A 20300-nucleotide genomic window follows, 5' to 3' on the forward strand; every position below is an offset into this window, starting at 1 on the left:
ATCGCTATAGACGTGAAGGAATATAAAGAGCTCGCTCAAGTACTGCGGAGCTAAACCATTTATTTCTTTGTATGTAATCAGCAAGATTTTAAAATATATGTGATGTTTAATAGAGAGCCAATGCAGTGTTGACAGAACCGGGCTAATATAGTCATACTGCATTTGTCGTAATTTAGATGTAAATATGCATTTTCACAGATGATAGAAACGTGTCTTTCAAATGAAAGATTGGTATCAAAGAGCACACCCATGTTCCTAATCGAGGACGAAGACTTGACAGAACATCCATCAAGTGTTAGACAGTATTCTAGGTTATTACAGACGTTTTTGGTCCAATAATTGAAACCTCTGTTTTTTTTCAGAATTAAGTAGTAGGAAATTACAAGTCATCCAGATTTTTATATCAGCTATGCATACCGTTAATTTTATGAGTTGGTATGTTTCGTCAGGGTGCGATTAAATATAGAGCTGAGTATCATCAATGTAACAGTAAAAAATAACAGCATGCTTCCTAATGATATCTCCAAAGGGTAGCATGTACAGAGTGAACAGCAACGGTCCTAGTACTGAGCCTTGTGGTACGCCATACTGAACTTATGCTCTATATGACATCTCTTTGTTTACTGCTGCTAATTAAGACCGGTAAGATAAGTACCATTTGAATCATTCCAATGCGATTCCACTAATGCAAATATAATTTGAGTATATTTAAAAGAATGTTGTGGTCGATAGTATCAAATGCAGCACTAAGATCGAGTAACACTAATAGAGAGACACAACCACGATCGGATGATAAGAGCAAATCATTTGTAACTCTAATGACTGGAAATCCTCAGATTTAATTTCTTTCTAAAATCAACATAATTGTGAAGATACTGCCTTTTCTAGTATTTTTGACAGAAAAGGAAGATTCGAGATTGGTCTGTAATTAACTTGTTCTCTAGGATCAAGTTGTGTTTGTTTGTTTTTTTAAGAGGTTTAATCATAGTCAGCTTAAAAGTTTTCAGTACGTATCCTAATGATAAAGATGAATTAATGATATTAAGAAGAGAACCTATGACCTCTGGAGCATCTCTTTCAGTAGTTTGGTCGGTATAGGGTCTAACATGATGTTGATTTTGACAATTTAGCAAGTTTAAACTATTCTTCCTCTTCTAAAGCAACGAATGCATGGAATTGTTCCTCACGGGGTCTAAAGCACGACATCTGATGCTATACTGTAGTGGACTGTTGCATGGTTATATTTTTCTCTCTTTTTAATAGTATAAATCTTCCAAGTAAAGAAATTCATTACTGAAGTCATTACTGCTGTGCTGTTTGGAAACATTTGAAGTTGAAGCTTTATTTCTTGTTAATTTAGCTGCTGTATCAAATAAATATCTAATGCTGTTTTTGTTCTCTTCTAAGAGAGTGAAAAAGTGAGCAGGTCTAGCAGTTTTTAAGGGCTTTCTGTATGCAATAGCACTTTCCTTCCACGAAATGCGGAATACCTCTAGTTGTGTTTTCTCCTTTTTTTCGGGCTGCTCTCTTAAGGGCCCGAGTGTGATCGTTATGCCACGGTGTCTGACTATTTTCCTTAATATTCTTTAAGCCCAAGGGAGCAACCGTGTCTAAAGTGCTGGAAAAGAGAGGCAAAAGAGGCAAAATCGAGTGCTTCTAAGCTATCTGGTATGCTGGGGATGATGAAACTGATCAGGAATATTTTTAATATAGCAATCTTTAGTGGTAGAAGTGATAGTTCTACTATATTTGTAACAGGGAGTTGGTTTTGCAGCCTTAGCTAAATGATAATCTGAGATGTAATACTGAAAATACTACTTTAAACACTTTAGAGCAGCACCTCCCTCTTTGGCTTTCAGATGAGGCTCATGTTTATAACAGGAATCTTGGGGGATGGACTCATTTAAAGGATCTTAATTGTATACTTCCATTTATGAGTTTATCCCTTTGTTTATGTCTCAGGAATAGTTCCAGTCGGGAACGCAGCGATCGCTTCGACCGGCGTGATGAACGCATGGACCGGGGCGGCGACCGCTATGACCGGCGTGATGACCGCGGATCAGACCGGCTGGACCGGAATCGCCCCTCCGTTGGCAAGCGGAGTTTCAGCCGCGAGAAAGAGAGGAGTCGAGAACGAGAACAGCGCCCCGCTGAAATGGTGCGGCGCGTTTCCAGCATGACGGACGAGCGCGAGAGAGAGCGAGAGCGTGGCAGCCGTGAGAATGGTATGACGAACTGGACATTATAGTTTTGAAAGTTGTATTATCATTTGATTTTGTATTTTGGTTTCTTTTTTAGCTTAGTTTGAGGTTGTTTTATGGATAATTTCATAGTGTGTCTTTTTAGTAAAAATATTGAATATTGATTTTTCGAATTAATCATGAACCAAATAGATTAGAGAGCTTGTGAATCAGAATCTGATTATAATCAAGATGTCAGTAGCAATACCCAGCCCTAAATTTGAATTATTATAATTGCAATATTAATATTATTATTTGCTGGTAATACTTCAAAATAAGGTTCCATTCGTTAACATCGGTTGAGATGTTAACAATGAGCAATACAGTATTTATTAATCTTTTTTCATGCTAGTAAATAAAAATACACCTGTTTATTTTTAGTTCATGTTTATTCAGTAATATTAACAGATAGAATAAAAAATTATTGTTAGTTCATTAACAAATGGAACCTTATTGTAAAATGTAAACTATTAATATTACTATTATTATTGTAATATTATTATTACTAGTGATGCACTGAAATTTCTGCATATTCTATTAAATTATTTATTTAATATATGTTTGAATAAATCTGTCATGAAAAAAAAAAGTTTTAATCAAAGCCTCTAGTTATAAATGTTTACATTTCAACATCAAATTGGAGTAGGAACTACTCTGTAGAAATGTTAAAATGTTTATGAACAATCTCTGTGTATATATATAACTCTTTAGTTTTCGGTTTTCGTCTAAATGATCATTTTAATTTGCACAATTACAGTAATATTATTTTCTATTATTGCAATAATATTGACTTTAGAATGACTAGTTCCTGTTATGTAAAGTTAAACAATTACTTTAAAAGCAGAGTGAACAAAACACAAACAGATATGGAAGCGATTTTTTTTTTAATAGGATTTGTTGTATGTGTTTATTTCTTACAGTAAAGAGAGAAACTGTTCCCACTCCTCCACCGGTTTCCTCCAAACCGGCCCTGACAGAGGAGGAACTGGAGAAGAAATCGACTGCCATCATAGAGGAGTACCTGCACATCAATGACCTGACGGTACACACTTAAACACCTCATGCCACCGGTGTGTTGTGCTTTGTGTTGGCTGTTAAAAGCTCACGTGTTGTTCTTCCTGCTGTCCTGAAGGAGGCGCTGCAGTGTGTCATTGAGCTGGACTGTGCGTCTCTGCTGTCTGTGTTCGTGCGGACAGGAATCGAGTCGACGCTGGAGCGCAGCGCCCTCGCTAGAGAGCACTTGGGTTTACTGTTTCACCAGCTGGTCAAAACTCAAACACTATCTACACAACAATACTACAAAGGGTGAGAGATGTGTGCGTAATACAATCTTTATAGCCAAATGAATTTATGAACGGCCAGAACACATTAAAAGTTTTCTGTTTCCAGTTAAAACGGTGTCGTGTTAGCGGCCCTTAAGTTAATGTCTAATGATTTTTACAACAGAAGTGAATCAATAAAAACTAACTGGACAATAACTTTATTCTAGTGCTGCTGTAAAGCCAAACAATCTCTGTTACTGTAATCTCCTTTTATCACTGTAAAGCTGCTTTGAAACAATATATATTGTTAAAAGCGCTATATAAATGAAGGTGACTTGACCTGATAATATAATCCTAATAATCGTGTCAGGCTGTTGGAGGTGTTGGAGGTTGCGGAGGATATGGCGATTGATATTCCTCATATCTGGCTATATCTGGCTGAGTTAATCTGCCCTATGCTTCATGAGGGAGGAATTCCCATGGGGCCGCTCTTCAGGTGAGCCTGCAAACCACTTTACGCTGATGCCAAGAATATCCCTGCTGATGAAGCCACACACAAATCAATAAATGGATCAAATTGACAATAAGATATAAGATTTTAAAGGTGCATTGTGTAATATTTAGGAGGATCTGTTGACAGAAATTGCAATATCATATACATAACTATGTTTTCAGTGGTGTGTAAAGACCTTACTTGTGTTTTTATCACCTTAGAATGAGCATTTCTCTCTACACACACCGCGGGTCTCCTCACACACACGTTTCTACAGTGGCCCTGAACGGACACACGCGTTTCGTCACTGTTGTTCTTCGTGTAAAGAAGCTAAAGCTAAAGTCAGCCAATAAAACACTGACACAATGATGAACAAGTCACAATAATATTCACAATAACATATCGTTTTACTGAACAATTAAGTAAACCTAATTTCTTACTTTATCTTTGTATAGAAAGCTCATTGCTAAACTGGCTACTGTCTGCTCTCTCCTGTTGGCCACCGTAACTTCTGTTGGGTGCAATTCCCACCCTCACCACTAGATGCCGCTATATTTTAACACACTGCACCTTTAATCTTTTCTAATGACCAAATGGTCCTGCTGACCTCTGACCCCTGTGCTGTATTTGTAGGGAGGTGTCTAAACCACTGGTGCCTCTTGGGAAAGCTGGAGATTTTCTGGTGGAAATTCTCAACTTGCTCTGTAAAGGAATGGTAGGATGTTTTTTGTAAATTGATTAATTAACATCCTGACACTTTGGCTGCATGATTGATTCACTGAAGAAAAAAAACGAAAAACTAATTTGCTTAATGAAGGCTGCAATTGATTTAAATAAATATATAATGAGAATCTCCTTTAAACAAAAGAGAAGCTTCCCTTTAGTTTTCCACCAAATTTAAAAAGCTTGATTGTTAAAAGAAATTAAGACAAATAAATATTAGTTTTGTAATTTTACAGTTGTACTGTAAAATATAATTTAAATTTTCTTAAATACTAATTTTTATTTTAAAGTGGAATATTACATTTTCAATATTTAATATTATGTTTACTAATTTTGTTTAATCATAATAAAAATAATAAATGTTGTCAACAAAAGAGAAGCTTCTCTACATTTTTCTAACAAAATTAAAGCTTGATGATTTAACGTTTGAAAATTAAAACAGACAAATATTAGTTTTGTAATTTTACAGTTGTACTGTAAAATATATATTTTTAAATACTCGTTTTATTTTAAAGTTAAATATTACATTCAGCAATATTTCTTGTTTTATTTACTATTTCTGTTTAGTAATAATTATAATAAAAATAATACATATGTTATTTTTACATTTTATTTCTAAATGTATTATTATATTATTATTATGGTTATTTTATAGTCATACTAATATATAATCTCACACATTTTGGCCACATTTTTTAAATGCTTTTTAAATTTCAATCACAGTTTTGTCTGAAAAATCACAATTTTATTTATTTATTTTTTTTTTTAATCATGCAGACCACTGCTGTACACTATAAAATGCATTATGGGTACAAAAGAGTGACATAGTCAGGGAATACAATTGGAATTACACGTGTGACACACCGCATAGTGCACTATATAGGGAATAGGAAGTGATTTTAGCAGTGCTTGTGTTCTGAATCGAGTTCTGAAAGTGTTTGTTTGGAACTGTTTCCTGTTTTAGAGTCATAAGAAAGTGGGAGCGATGTGGAGAGATGCGGGACTCAGCTGGAAAGACCTCCTGCCTGAAGACGAGGACGTCAATAAGTTTGTCACCGAAAAGGTGAATTAATTGACCACAACTGTAGCGATCTGGAATTATAGTTACGCTTCTTGTATAAACATAAACTATCTGTTTATTAATCCCCTATATAATGTGTGTGTGTGTAGGGAGTGGAGTTCACTCTGGGTGAGGAGTGTGACCGGAAGAGTAGTAAATCATCTCTGAGTCCAGAAGACATCATCAGAGAACTGGGGCGACTCCTGCAGGAGAAAGCAGACAACCAGAGGATCTTTGACTGGCTGGAGGTGTGTGTGTGTGTGTGTGTGTGTGTGTGTGTGTGTGTGTGTGTGTGTGTGTGTGTGTGTGTGTGTGTGTGTGTGTGTGTGTGTGTGTGTGTGTGTGTGTGTGTGTGTGTGTGTGTGTGTGTGTGTGTGTGTGTGTGTGTGTGATCTAAAGGATGTTCTGGATTCACGCTAACAGGGCGAGTTAAGGAAATTTACGGTTACACTTTATTTCGATAGTCCACTTTAGACATTCTACTGACTATAAGTAACTTTTCAACTACATGTCAACTAACTCTCATTAGCGTATTAGTAGACTGTTAGGTTATGGTTAGGTGTTGGGGTCCGGGTTAGGAGAATAAGTTGACTTGTTGTTGACAAGATGCTTATAGTCAGTAGAATGTCTGTTGGGGGACCAACAAAATAAAGAGTTAGCAGATATTAAGCAGACTGTCTACTAATCCTCTAATGACAGTTAGTTGACATGTTGCTGCAAAGTTACTTCTAATGTTTTAAGTGGACTATCGAAATAGTGTTACCAAATTTACTACAGAGGTCACATCCCCTAAGGGCACGTATGGTGGAAAAGAATACGAGATGAGAGAAAGTCATATTTCAGTGCTTTTCCGCTCTTCCGAGAAACTTTTGCATTCTTACTAGAAACTTTTATGCTCTTCCAAGAAACAAATTGCGCTTTTCCGAGAAACTTTTGCGTTCTTCTGAGAAACGTTTGCACTCTTTCAAGGAACTTTTGCATTCTTCCAAGAAACTTTTCCGCTCTTCCGAGAAACTTTTGCGCTCTTCTGAGAAACTTCTGCATTCTTCCGAGAAACTTTTGCGCTCTTCCGACAAACTTTTGCGTTCTTCCGAGAAACTTTTGCGTTGTTCCGAGAAACTTTTGCGTTCTTCCGACAAACTTTTGCGTTCTTCCGAGAAACTTTTGCGTTCTTCCGAGAAACTTTTGCGTTCTTCCGAGAAACTTTTGCGCTCTTCCAAGAAACTTTTGCGTTCTTCCGAGAAACTTTTGCGTTCTTCCGACAAACTTTTGGCCTCTCCTGAGAAACTTTTGCGTTCAACCGAGAAACTTTTGCGTTCTTCCGAGAAACTTTTGCGTTCTTCCGAGAAACTTTTGCGCTCTTCCAAGAAACTTTTGCGTTCTTCCGAGAAACTTTTGCGTTCTTCCGAGAAACTTTTGCGCTCTTCCAAGAAACTTTTGCGTTCTTCCGAGAAACTTTCCTGCTCTTCCGAGAAACTTTTGGCCTCTCCTGAGAAACTTTTGCGTTCAACCGAGAAACTTTTGCGTTCATCTAAGAAACTTTTGTGAGAGAACACAAATCTTTGTGAGCATAAAGGTTCTGGTAATGGAAAAATATGAGCTGGAAGGAAGAATCTCATTTCAATACTTTGGCATTCGCTAGCAAACATTTGTGCTCCCAAATTAAAATTAGTTTTGCAAGTTGTGCGACTGAATGTAAAGTTCCTAAGAGGAAAACAAAAGTTCTGGTGATGGAAAAGTTATGAACTGGGAGGAAAAATTACAATTCAATGCTTTTGTATTCCCTAACAAACATGTGTATTTTAGAACACAAACAATTTGCAAGCAAATACAAAAGCATTGAAATATAATTTTTTTTCTTCCAACTCATATTTTTTCCTTTTCCATGTACCGTTAGAAGCAGTATTTTACAGCTGCAAATAAAATGGCACAACTCAGTTAGAGATGAATTATAGCTGTTCTGTTCAGCTTTTGCAGCTGTGTTTGTCACCTCGATGACCTTTGACCTGTCCCTCTGTGCAGGCCAATCTGGACGAGCAGCAAACGGCATCTAACGTGTTTGTCCGAGCGATGATGACCGCAGTCTGCCAGTCCGCCATCATCTGTAAGTCACTTTTTTCCCTCTCCTTTCAAAATGACACTCAAAACATGTTTAATTTACGTAATGTGAAGCTGAATATTCAGTGGGAAATAATGTTGATTTTATACATCAGGATTTAATTAAGTATAATAAGCCAAGTTTTCACTATCTCAGCCAAGTCACCTTTATTTATATAGCGCTTTTTACAATACTGATTGTTTTAAAGTAGCTTTACAGAGATAACAGGAGAATGATGCAACAAAGTTTGTTTCTAGAAGAAAATAGCGTCACAGTCCAGCTTAAGTAAGTTCAGTGATGGTTAATTTTTGTTGTAAAGTTATTAATTTAGTTAATTTATATATATAGCCACTCTGGATAAAACAGTGATGTCGTCATCCAGCTCAGTTCGGTTCTCATATAATGGTGTCAATGCAGGCAGATCTATAATATTATCTCCAAAATTTGCTATTTTTCTTTAGAATAATATCACTGATGAATCAAGTCACGTTGGCTTTAATTTTGTTTTCATCCTGTCATTGTCAAGGTGAGAATCCATATAAAGTAGACGCTAAAGAAATTACCCAGAGGGCCAAGCTGCTGCAGCGCTACATTAAAGATGAGCAGAAAGAGCTGCAGGCGCTGTACGCCTTACAGGGTCTGATGGTACAAATGGAGCAGCCGCCAAGTAAGTGTGTTCGTGTGTCAGTTAGTGGTGGAACGGATCACAGTATTTACGCTTTTTGAGCAACGGATCGGATCATTTTTCGGATCAGCAAAAAAAAAAAAATTATATTATATTATATATTGTGGGGAATGTTACTTTGCTTTTCATTTATTACTGAAAGCTTACTTGAAGTTCTTCGATACTACATCAAAAACTACTAGCCTAACTGATAAGGTTTAAACATTATTAAAAACAAGTGAACAGTCAGTAATAAAATAAGAACAAAGTACAAGCAGAGATGAAAAATAAATTACAGTTACAAAGTCAAAGAGTATTCAGGTACAGAAAGTAATAATTAAAATAACTCTATTTGTTCACTATAGAAATTAAATATAGTTTAGTCTTTGTTAAAGCTGTATTTTGTTGTTTTATTAACATTAATGACACAGACAACAGCAGGAATATTAGGCTGCTGTCGCTTTAAGACCGAATAAACTGACAAACATCCAGATACTTTCTCAACTGTTCACTTATGGCAGAACTGAGAGAATACTTGCCAAGACGGGTATTTAGATTATATAAATTCATATATATATATATATATAATATAATATAATGTAATATATATATGTAATATAATGTATAATATATGTAATATAATATATATTTTTTTTCTATTCAAAAATTGCTTTATTGGCATGACTGTGAATAATACAATATTGCCAAAGCTTGGAATACATAGAAGAAGAATAAAAACATCAAAATAATAAAATAGAATATCACAACTTAAATTTAAATAAACAGTGTAACAAATTACAAAATTTGATACCACATTGTTTTAACATATACACACACTCACATTACTGAGGGTCTCTGTGGTGGACAGAAGGCAAACACACTGAGGTCGGACACACACATTACACAAACACGTGTATCTGATAGCCAGTGCTGCTGTCTGTCCCTCTCCTAATATGATCTTTATCTGATCTACTTCAATCAATGGCTGTAAAGTTCTGTATTAAGTTAGTGAGTTTGTTTATGTAGAGGTCTCTCTGATTGAACTGTATTTGTGACAGTGAAGAGGGAACTGTGTCTCTGTCTCGATCTCTCCTTCAGTGAACACACACATATCTCTCTCTCTCTCTCTCTCTCTCTCTCTCTCTCTCTCTCTCTCTCTCTCTCTCTCTCTCTCTCTCTCTCTCTCTCTCTCTCTCTCTCTCTCTCTCTCTCTCTCTCTCTCTGCGTGTGTGCGTGACTGTGATCAGCACAGACAACATTAAAAAACGTTGAAAAATGTTTGAATGTGTAAATTGGCAAGACAAAAATGCCTCCAAATGATTATTTATTTAGACTTTCACTCTATGATGGTTAAATTAAGCAGTTAATCCGCGAATCACATGCGTGCTGATCCGTACGGATCAACTGCCATCCGTTCCACCCCTAATGCCATTAAGCAGCCGTATATCCGACGCTTCTCCTCGTTTATCAATAACATCGGCCTCTTTCTCTCTGCAGATCTGCTGCGGATGTTCTTCGACGTGTTGTATGACGAGGATGTCATAAAAGAGGAGGGTTTTTACAGGTGGGAGTCGAGCAAAGATCCCGCCGAGCAACAAGGAAAGGGCGTCGCCCTCAAATCCGTCACCGCCTTCTTTACCTGGCTGCGCGAAGCTGAGGACGAATCAGACAACAGCTAGGTCTTTGGCCACACCCACTACAGAGATGGATTGATGGAAAAAAAATATATATATATTTGAGGAGAAAAAAAAAACATTTGGGAGATTTTCAACTTTTTTTTTTTTTTTTTTTTTTGTCTTTCCGTTTGCGCAAGAAAAATGCCGTTGAACTGAAACGAAATAAAGCGATAAAGAAAAGTATTAGAGGATGACAAGCCTTATCTGCTCGCCGCAGTTTTAGCCGTTAGAATTGCTACTTTCCCGTTTCTCGCTCCTGCTGCCATGGAGACGGACGTTGATGACATCACTTCATTGAATCGTTTGTTTATGATGTCACTTCCTGGTGACAGAAAGCTGCTCAGAGTTCTATTTTCCGTTTTGAATCCCTTTATATTTGTGATCTAGTTTCGCGTGGACCGGCTGACCGTGTGCGTGTTGCTGTAACGGAGGAGGATTGGTTCGGGGTTTTTTTCCCTCAATTTGGGATTTTGTTTAGTTCTAGTGGAGTGATTTGAGCTCTTTTTCTATGTTTTTTATGACAGAAAATCTAATTAAAAAATGCAAATGGCATCACCTGTTTCAGAGCTGCGGTTTTCAGTTGTTTCTTTGCAGCTCTGGGCGATGAAACATTGCTAGAAACATTAAACTTTGACCTTTTTGCTGCTGCTGCTGTTGGCCATCGAGACGCTTCTGCCGACCTGACCTGAACGTACGGTTTCCTTACACACTTAATGGAGAAATCATTCAAACTTAAAAAAAAAAAAAAATTAAAAATATTAATAATTTGAGGAAGGCAGAGACTTGAGGGTGACGAGGAGCTCGTGTGGATGTGCTCTTTGCACCTGTAGTGGACTTTACAAAATAAATCACTATTACGACTTGAAAATATATATAGAAATAAAGTGTTTAAGAGGAGAAAACTAAAAAAAAAAAAAAAAAAAAAGCTGGAGAATGAGAGTACGAATACTAAATGCCTTTCAGCTCCTTGGAGTGGAGATGCATTTCAGGAGCGCCTTGTAAATACATGTTTTCTTTTTGGTTTTGATGTTTTTTTTGTTTTGTTTTTCAATAATAAAACTGCTAACTTTAATGCCATGTATTAATTTTTGGCTTTTGTTTTCATGTATTTAATTATTTTTGTTTTCTTTGCGGTTTAACCACCCGGCTTGTACAATTATCCTCCTCTAGTTATTGATTATAGTTTAATGAAATTATGTAAATATTTCTCTTTTTTTTTCTTTTTGCTTTTTTTTTTTTTTTGCTTTAAGTATTTAATTAAGAGAAATTAATGCCTCTTTTCACATTTGAAACTGGAAAAGATAATAAAGAACATTGCAATGGAAAAAAAGGACAAAAACGTGTTGATGTTCCTTTTCTTGAATATCAAGGATTATCTTGCTCGAAGTACGTTCGTTTATCATGTGCTGAATGTGTTTGGAAAAATATCTGCATTGATTATGAGCTGAGATTATTTCTTACAGATGAGTTTTGCTCATGCCTCATTTGTTTCTTAATGCGAATGATCGTCCATAATCAGTCTGTCCAGCTCTGTTTCGGCTGGAGAAAAGAGAACGAGACGAGCTCGTAATAAAACAAGAATCAACATAAGCTTGGCTTTTCAGAGATGGAGAACTGAGAGATTTGAAATGTTGTAAAAGCGACGCTGAGATGGTGTTTAATTGAACAGACAAACTGTCATATGTATCTCTAACAGAGTTCACTGTAAAGAATTATCTATTGTGAATATCGTTTCATTATGGTTGTTGTAGCGCTGTGCTGAAATTTATTTTCAAAGAAGTAGCGTGTCTATTAGCGGCTAAAGCTACAGTAACGCCTTCAGCGAGTCAGCTTGAGATCCTCTCATCTAAACTGGTTAAACCTCTCAAGCCTATAGTGAATGTTTTATAAGCAGTACACAAGCACAACCAAAACAATGTTCTTCTGCAAAATACATGCAGTTTTGTTTTTTAACCACTAGAGGGCCAAACGTTTCAGTGCACCTTTAAATGATTGCATAATACTTTCATGTTCAACAGGTTATCTTAACTTTTGTTTCTAGTGATAAAGTATGTTTATGAGCTGTTCAAATGTAACTACAATTTAATAAATTGATATAAAACAGATTTCCATCAAATGATCCCATAGTGGAACCTTTTAAAGTTTCTAAAAGTGTGGTTTCTATCTTTTAGAGCATTGAAAATGATCTTGTAAATATTTTTATTCGATCTTTTAAAAGGCTGTGTTTGAGGAAGTGTAGCACTATTTCTTGTTTTATAAAGACAGGCTTTTAACCAAGATTGTGTTTTTACATAAGACTGTGATTTGATACAGTTTATACTTTGATCGTTATTTGTGCGTGTTATCGTCGTTATGTAAGTGAACCTCTCTGTTTGATTGTTAATCTGTTGTTTTTTATCTCCATTCATGGCCGTTGTTTCATAAATGCTCATAATTATCTTCATATCAGTCACTAATAATCATCAAACCCTAAACGGTGCACCGCTGAATTATTCATGCACTTCACATTTACAGTCACTCATTAGTGTGTCTATCAGTTATTGTTCACAGATTCTCTGTCCATGAACTCTCGAGTTGCTCATGATCTGATTGGTGGAGATGGTGTTTGCATGACAGAAGGGGTCAGAGGTCACATGTCTGAACTCATAAATGCCGTTTCTGTAAGTTTCCTCTGATTGATCAGCTGTGGTCTCATCATGTTCGGGGTGTGTGTGTCCGTCAGTGTTCTGCTGGTTCTGGCGTCCGTGACCTCTGGATCAGGTACAGCACACGTCTCACTCTCTTCATTAGCATTCATGTCTTCTTTTTTTAATCTGGGGTTTTTAGACATGTTTTCTGTACAGACTGTGGGAGTGTCTTCATATATTTTGAATACCAAAATCTTTCATTCAGCAGGGATGCACAAAAGCGACAGTAGACATCTATAATGTTACAAAAGACGGTAACACTTTATTTTACAGTGTCCTTGTTACATGTCACATGTACTTACCATAGTAATAACAGTAAATTATGCATAATTACATGCAACTAACCCTCAACCAAACCCTAACCCTATAGTAAGTACATGAAGTTAATTCATATTACTCAGTACTTAAATATATAATTACACCTTGAAATAAAAATATTTTGGGTTACACTTTATTTTAAGTTAATGCTGTTCTTTTGAACTTTGTATTTATCAGATTTATTCATATTCATGCACAATAATATTAGGATTGGAGGTTTAATAGTTTATAGTCATACTGTAGCTGCTTTATGTATCATAATATGCAGACAGACAGCAAGAAAGAGAGACGGTTAGTTGTGTAACCATCTCCAGTTTGAGCTGGTGTGTGTGTGTGTGTGTGTGTGTGTAGCTTCTCATCTGAAGAGTGTGTGTAGGTTTGAGTTTTGAGCTGTTTTTCTGATCATTGCCCGCGGATCCACTCAGTCCACACTGAAGATCCACTCCACATGAAAGCGGTCACGAGTGCTTCTGAAGGGTTCCTGCGCTTCTGTCTTCACAACATCTGCTGCCTTTGATTCACACACTCGTTCTCCCTCAAGAAACATCTGAGGAGGAGCAAGTTTTTGTCCATTTGATCTCTCACTGCTGTCTGGGGGAAATTATGGAGAAAATGATCTTTCCCTCTGCATGTGAACACAACCCGCAGAACTAAACGACACGTGTGAAGACACGCATGTGCTGTGTGTGTATTAGACTGTGGTCCTGGTTAACTCTACATGGACAAAATATCCCCACAAAGAGGCAAAATATACAAACATACTAAGTGATGTTTATTTGAGAATGTAAAACTGCAGAAAGTTTTGTGTGATGGGTAGGTTTAGTGGCAGGGTTAGTGTGTGTGTGTGTGTGTGTGTGTGTGTGTGTGTGAGAGAGAGATGGGTAGTGTTTGTGTGTGTGTGATGGGGAGGTTTAGGAGTCGGGTTAGTGTGTGTGATGGGTAGGTTTAGTGGTAGGGTTTGTGTGTGTGATGGGGAGGTTTAGGGGTTGGGTTAGTGTGTGTGTGTGTGTGTGTGTGTGTTGGGTATAGGTTTAGTGTGCGTGTGTGTGTTGGGTAGGTTTAGTGGTAAGTTATTGTGCGTGTGTGTTGGGTAGGTTTAGTGTGCATGTGTGTGTGTTGGGTAGGTTTAGTGGTAAGTTAGTGTGCTGGGTAGGTTTAGTGGAAAGTTAGTGTGCGTGTGTTTGTGGGGTAGGTTTAGTGTGCGCGTGTGTGTGTTTGATGGGCAGGTTTAGGGGTAGAGTTTGTGTTTGTGTGATGGGTAGGGTTAGTGTGTGTGTACGCGTGTGTGCCATGGGCAGGTTTAGGGGTTGTGTGTGTGTGCGTGTGTGTGTGTGTGCGTGTGTGCGAGGGGCAGGGTGGGTGTGTGTGATGGGTAGGTGGTGTGTGTGATGGGTTGGGTTAGGGTGTGTGGGGGGGTAGGGTGTGTGTGATGGACAGGTTTAGGGGTTGTGTGTGTTGGGAAGGTTTAAGTGGTGTGTGTGTGTGTGTGATGGGTAGGTTTATGGGTAGGGTTAGTGTAAGGAGGGAATAAACTGTTTGTACAATATAAAAACATTACGTCTATGGAGAGTTCCCATAAAACATGAAAACACAACGTGTGTGTGTGTCAGTTTTCCTCTTGTGGTTGCAGTAGATGCTTTAGTATACAATGATGATACAAGATCTGAAGATTACAGGTGATTTTGTTTCTCTGAGCATCCATGCATGTGATCAAACATCTTTTCATCTTTTCATCAACAGTCCAGGCAGAACCAGACACAGTTGTGTAGCCGATGATGTCACTGGAGATCTTTTTAAAGTCAACCTGAAATTGCATTTGCGACCCATTTTACCTCTAGAATATGCAAAACTATATTTGTTTAAGAGCAGTGATATTTTAATATGCTATTATAGTTTTTATTAATATTTTGGATCCAGGTTTCTTTATTTTAATTTTAATTTTGTCATGTGCTTTTGTCATTTTTATATATATAATATATATATATATATATATATATATATATATATATATATATATATATATATATATATATAGTTGTTGTTTTTTTTAAACAATTGGTTGATACATTTGTTTGTTTGCTTGAATGCATTAATGTATTGTAAGTCATTTTGGATAAAAGTGTCGGCTAAATGCGAAAGCATAACTAATATTTCTATATAGCCTTAATTTATTTTCATTTCAATTTTAGTATTTCAACTTATTTCAGTAAAAAAAAGCAACATTTCTACTTTTTGCTTGTTTGTTTTGTTTTTTACTTTAAGTTCCACAACAAACTATTTATCCTCCAATTCTTTAGAAAACCGTCACTTGGTTCCATTAATTACCTTTAATATCCATGAAACCTTTCAATTGCATAAAAGGTTCTTTAGATTCTTAAAATATTACACATAAAAATAAAGTGTTATTAAGAATGTTACTTTTAGGGTTCTTCTATGACATCACTGTGAAAACTCCTTTTGGTTCTTCCTGGCACCTTTATTAAAGCGTATATCAGGAGCTTTACCGAACCCAAAACCAAAACACCGATCTGAAGAACCTACACTGAAACATCAAGAACTTCTTTTAATCTCCCCAAATCCATAAAGCAACTGAAGCAGAACACAGTTCTCAGTAAATCGAGCCGCTGAAGAACCTTTATCTGTAAGAGTGATGTACAAGAGAGAGACTTTATTTTGGCCATTGTGTTTTTATGTTCATGTCTTGCTCAAAACTGTGTAACATTTAATGTGTCTTTTCCTCTCAGTTGAAGAGGAGAACCCAGAGTTCTGGAGGAGTGCGGCTCAGAACACACTGCGCTCGGCTCTGGCCAGGAAAATCAACACTAATGTGGCCAAGAACATTGTGCTGTTTCTGGGAGATGGTGAGCAGAGGCTTTATGATCTAGATCTCATCATAATTCACCAATTTATTAATCTCAGTACATTAAGACAATTGTGTCGTATTACATGTTTTCTGAAATATTGTTTAACTCTGCAAACGATGCTTTATTTAAATAAATATGCATTCATTTGCATACGTTTCCAGAACCGAAATATGATCATTGGATAAAGCCAAGTTCAAATTTATTTTTTAATTTTGTTGATATATTAAAGTTAAAGTTTTTATAGATGGAATTTTGGATATTTTTAGCATTCCATAAATTAGAAAAATAAAAGTTTTAATGCTCTAGTTTAATGATATTTTAGGATTATTTGTACATTATAGTTTTTATTAATATTTTTTAAAATACCCTCTGTAAAAATATCAGAGAATAGATAGAAATTTGTAGTTATTTAAAAATAAAAAATGATATATATTGCTATTTAGTTTTAATTGATTTTTATTTTATTTTATTTCCAATTAGTAATTTTAGTGCTTCAACTTAAGCTGATTTCAGTTAGCACATTTCTTATTTTTGTTTAGATTAGAAGTTTTTCATCTAATATTAATTTATTTTTCAGCTTTTAGTTTGTTTTCATGTTTTTATAGTTTTAGTAAACAATTATTTTTAGTATTATTTATATACCATTATAATTTGTATTCTTATTTCTCAACAGCTAAAAAAAAAAAAAAACATTTTCACCACGTTTTTAAGGAATAAAATGTTAACTATATTGAAGGCGAATGTTATATGAACAAACCCCTCAGTAAAAACCTTTAGAATATAGATAGGAATAAATCTGTAAATTTTGGCATATGCAAGTGCTGCTGAAATGGAGAAAAAACTTTTTAAAGATATGTATTGTAATTGAAATCAGTAGACACAAATAGATAATGTGCAATAAAATTTACACTTAATAGTGTATTTATAAATGTTATATAGAAGCAAAATAGACAAAAATCTCCACATTGACCAGTGCATGAAAAAACTATAGTTTTACCTTAAAGGGACAATAAGTAACTTTTTAGGTATTTTATTATCTAAAATCAATATTTTTATTCATAAATATGTCCTCAATGGTGTCCAAATACCTCTGCCAATGATCTGACTTATCCTCGTAAACGAAGAATTTATTATCTTTATATACATGGGACGGGTAGGTCCACGGAGGCTTCCATGTAGTTCCGCCATCTTGAAAAACTATAATAGCAGAGAGGGACAAAAAGTACTAGGCCAACGCGTTTCCACAACGCGTTTTCGTTCAGAGCCCGCGTCAAGTGACTGAAACCAGCAGAAACGGAGCAGAGCAGTGAGAGGCGCTTTTGTCACTGCCCCGGCAAGTTTAAAAGGCTGCACTGCACGGTTAAGTCACAGGATAACGAGTCCTCTTAGTCGAAAAACTCCACAATAAGACCGTAAAAGGAAACGTGATCGGAGATTACAAAAACAAGGGTTATTAGCTATAATGTCGGGATAGCTAATGCAGGAGAAAGCTTTCAAAAGAGACGCTGAAGTTGCCTGCTTTCTTCTCGACAGGTAAGTCAAGGTTAAGGTCTTAATTACAGGCTTTTTGTTTTTTTATTAGCCTATATAGACCAGCGTTTCCCAGCGGGAAACTGTGTAAAAAACAAAAACAAATCTTTACCATCAATCTCGGATCGTCGGAAGTCTCTAACAACAAATAATGCGCACAAATTTATAATACAAATGCAAATCATAAGTTTTTGGCGTTGAATTGCGGAGGTTGCGCTTGCATGTGATTTTATTCCCGTGCCTCATTCCCAGTGCGTCCACATAAAGCTGCCTATTTTTCATTGATGCGCTTACAGTCAAATACACACGAATTGTCACAACGTCCGTCTTGTCGCGTATTCACATCGGTTGTGCTGCTGTCAACGCAACGCGTGCAATTAATATTTTTCAATTTAACACGTTAAAAATATTTAACGCAATTAAAGCAGCATTTTTTTCTGTCATCCTTTGGCTAGCGTTACATCATATAATCACGTTCTTCTTCATGCAAATGCTTCTAACCATGCAAGCGAGAAAATACAAAAGAGAATGCGCTGTCCTGTGATGCTGACACGACGCGCGCCAGACTCGACTTCTCTTTCGAGCTTTCGCTTTGAGTATCCTCATGAGAGCAGTCTTAAATTAGTTAAATAAAGTCTTCAATGAACGTTAAGAGTTGTGAGAAAATGGGACGCTTGTGGGATCCACATGTGACAGTCAGTGGCGGATTTAGCAAATCGGGGGCCCAAGGCGAAGGTAGGCTATGGGCCCCTACCCATCCAATCTTTAAAAGAGAACGAAAAAATATGTACTGACTGAATGGTGGATAGGGAGGTAAAGCTAATCTACGGGTAGGTGAAGATTAGAGAGGAGAAAAAACGTCCCCTTTAAACCCTGCATAGGCTACACTTCTTTACTCCTAAACAGAAACATGTTACAATGTTTACATGGTACAATTTCTGGTCAATTTTCTTTTTTTTTTTTCTTTTTTTTTGCTTGGCAAATTTCACCATTTCGATTCAATTCTTGTGATTTGATTCAATATTGACTCATTTGGATAAATATTAGGTAACGTTTCACAAGACAGGCGTTACTTTTTATAAAAAAAAAAAAAAAATCAGCTGGTATAATTTAAGGTTAAAATAAGTAATAGGCCTATAGTACACATATTTAGCCAAATACTCTCTATAGCTCTTTTTTCTAGCCAATTAAATGGCTTTCCTGAGGTAAATGTTATGTGACGATTGTTCTCCAGCTGTTTTACCTCTTTCCGCGGTTGAAAAACACTTATTGATCGATATTATGAATAAGGAATATACATTTCGGTAAGTTATACGGTATCTTTCAACATTGTTAATTCATGTTTATTTACTATTAGGTAGAGATGATCAGTTCACGTGCCGCTAGGAATCTGTCACGTCACATTAAAAGGGCAAAACGGTATTATTTGAATTTCGTAATAGAATTGACAGAATCTGAGAGCTGAGATTTTTTTAAATATCATGATTCATAAACTGCTCAGTTTTGTCTGTCGATCTCCGTGTCCTCTTTGCTTCACGATTTTTCTGTGCGTTGGACGTTGTTGTTCCTGATCTGTATCCCCAACAGTAGCCATAAAAAAGTTTGTCATTGGCAGCGTTCCCAAATACTTATCAGCGTCTTTTCACTTTTTTTCTTTTATTTGAGCCGCTTGGGTAACTTCGAAACTTTAAATTTTCGCGTTTAGACTCGTCTTGCTCTGGGGATCAATTGCTCTATTTCCCAGTCCTCCTGTTACTGCGTGTTGTTTATCTTTCGCGCCGCGCACTTTTTCTGACTTTTTGCTTTCCTCCTTTTTTCAGCACCGCTTGGGTAGCTAGCTTCGCTTCATTTTTACTCTGTCTACTATGTACACTCTGTCTGTCAATCACTTCTTTTTCTCTGTCAGTTTTTTTGGCACAGCCTTGTCACTTTCACAGATGCGCAGTAAAAGTGAGATAATGGAATAGTCCAATGTAGTGAGGCGGGGGGGCCCCCTCCTGTCTGCGACACTAATGATTGATGCCATTTTTCGCAAATGGAGTTTTAGAAATATATAATTAAAAAAAAAAAAAAAAAAAAACTTAAGCATAAGTTAATAGGGCATTTTGGGGGCCCCTAGGTAGCTCGGGGCCCAAGGCAATTGCCGACCTTTGCCTAATGGTAAAGTCCGCCCCTGGTGACAGTGCAGCAGTGACATCAGAATCAAATAACACTTCATTCATAAAAAGATGCCATTAAACAATTATTTGAAATATACTGTCTTTATGATGTTTCTACATTAATTTGGAGATTTACTGTGAAATTATTAGGCTACATAAAATATAGTAAAAACAAGCTATCTTGTGCAATTATAACAAAATTATATATTATATAAAATTAAAAATGTTTAATTCATTCATTCATTTGTAACATGCATGAACGAAGAAAAAAAAAAGGAACAGGAAGAAGAAAATCTTATGGTACTGGTAGCCTACCTGTCATTTATTTGTGCACATCAAAAATAATAAAAAAAAAAAAAAAAACCAGCACATTTCAAAGTATAGTATCAAAGTAGTATCGTGACAACACTAGTGTAGGGTGCCACACATTTTTTTTTTAATTTCAAAGGGTGCCTTGACTGAAAAAAGGTTGGGAAACACTGATATAGACAGTAGAACATAGTTAAAGTTAAACAGGCTCTTTGAT

At 36.2% G+C, this 20300-nt stretch overlaps 1 protein-coding gene across 6 annotated transcripts in view; it reads left to right on the forward strand.

Moving 5' to 3' along the window:
• Positions 1–11539, forward strand: part of eif4g1b (eukaryotic translation initiation factor 4 gamma, 1b) — a 66292-nt gene extending 54753 nt beyond the window's left edge. For all 6 annotated transcript variants that reach the window (XM_081370102.1, XM_081370099.1, XM_081370098.1 and 3 more), the window contains 10 exons: positions 1963–2225; positions 3161–3282; positions 3373–3545; positions 3873–3998; positions 4629–4710; positions 5683–5781; positions 5889–6026; positions 7801–7882; positions 8403–8543; positions 10038–11539. In XM_081370102.1, coding sequence (XP_081226228.1) covers positions 1963–2225; positions 3161–3282; positions 3373–3545; positions 3873–3998; positions 4629–4710; positions 5683–5781; positions 5889–6026; positions 7801–7882; positions 8403–8543; positions 10038–10219 — 1408 coding nt within the window. In that variant the 3' untranslated portion in view covers positions 10220–11539. The remainder of the gene's footprint in view (positions 1–1962; positions 2226–3160; positions 3283–3372; positions 3546–3872; positions 3999–4628; positions 4711–5682; positions 5782–5888; positions 6027–7800; positions 7883–8402; positions 8544–10037) is intronic.
• Positions 11540–20300: the final 8761 nt, after the last annotated feature.

Source organism: Scardinius erythrophthalmus (assembly GCF_964197995.2).
Source record: "Scardinius erythrophthalmus genome assembly, chromosome: 7".
Classification (NCBI taxonomy): domain Eukaryota; kingdom Metazoa; phylum Chordata; class Actinopteri; order Cypriniformes; family Leuciscidae; genus Scardinius; species Scardinius erythrophthalmus.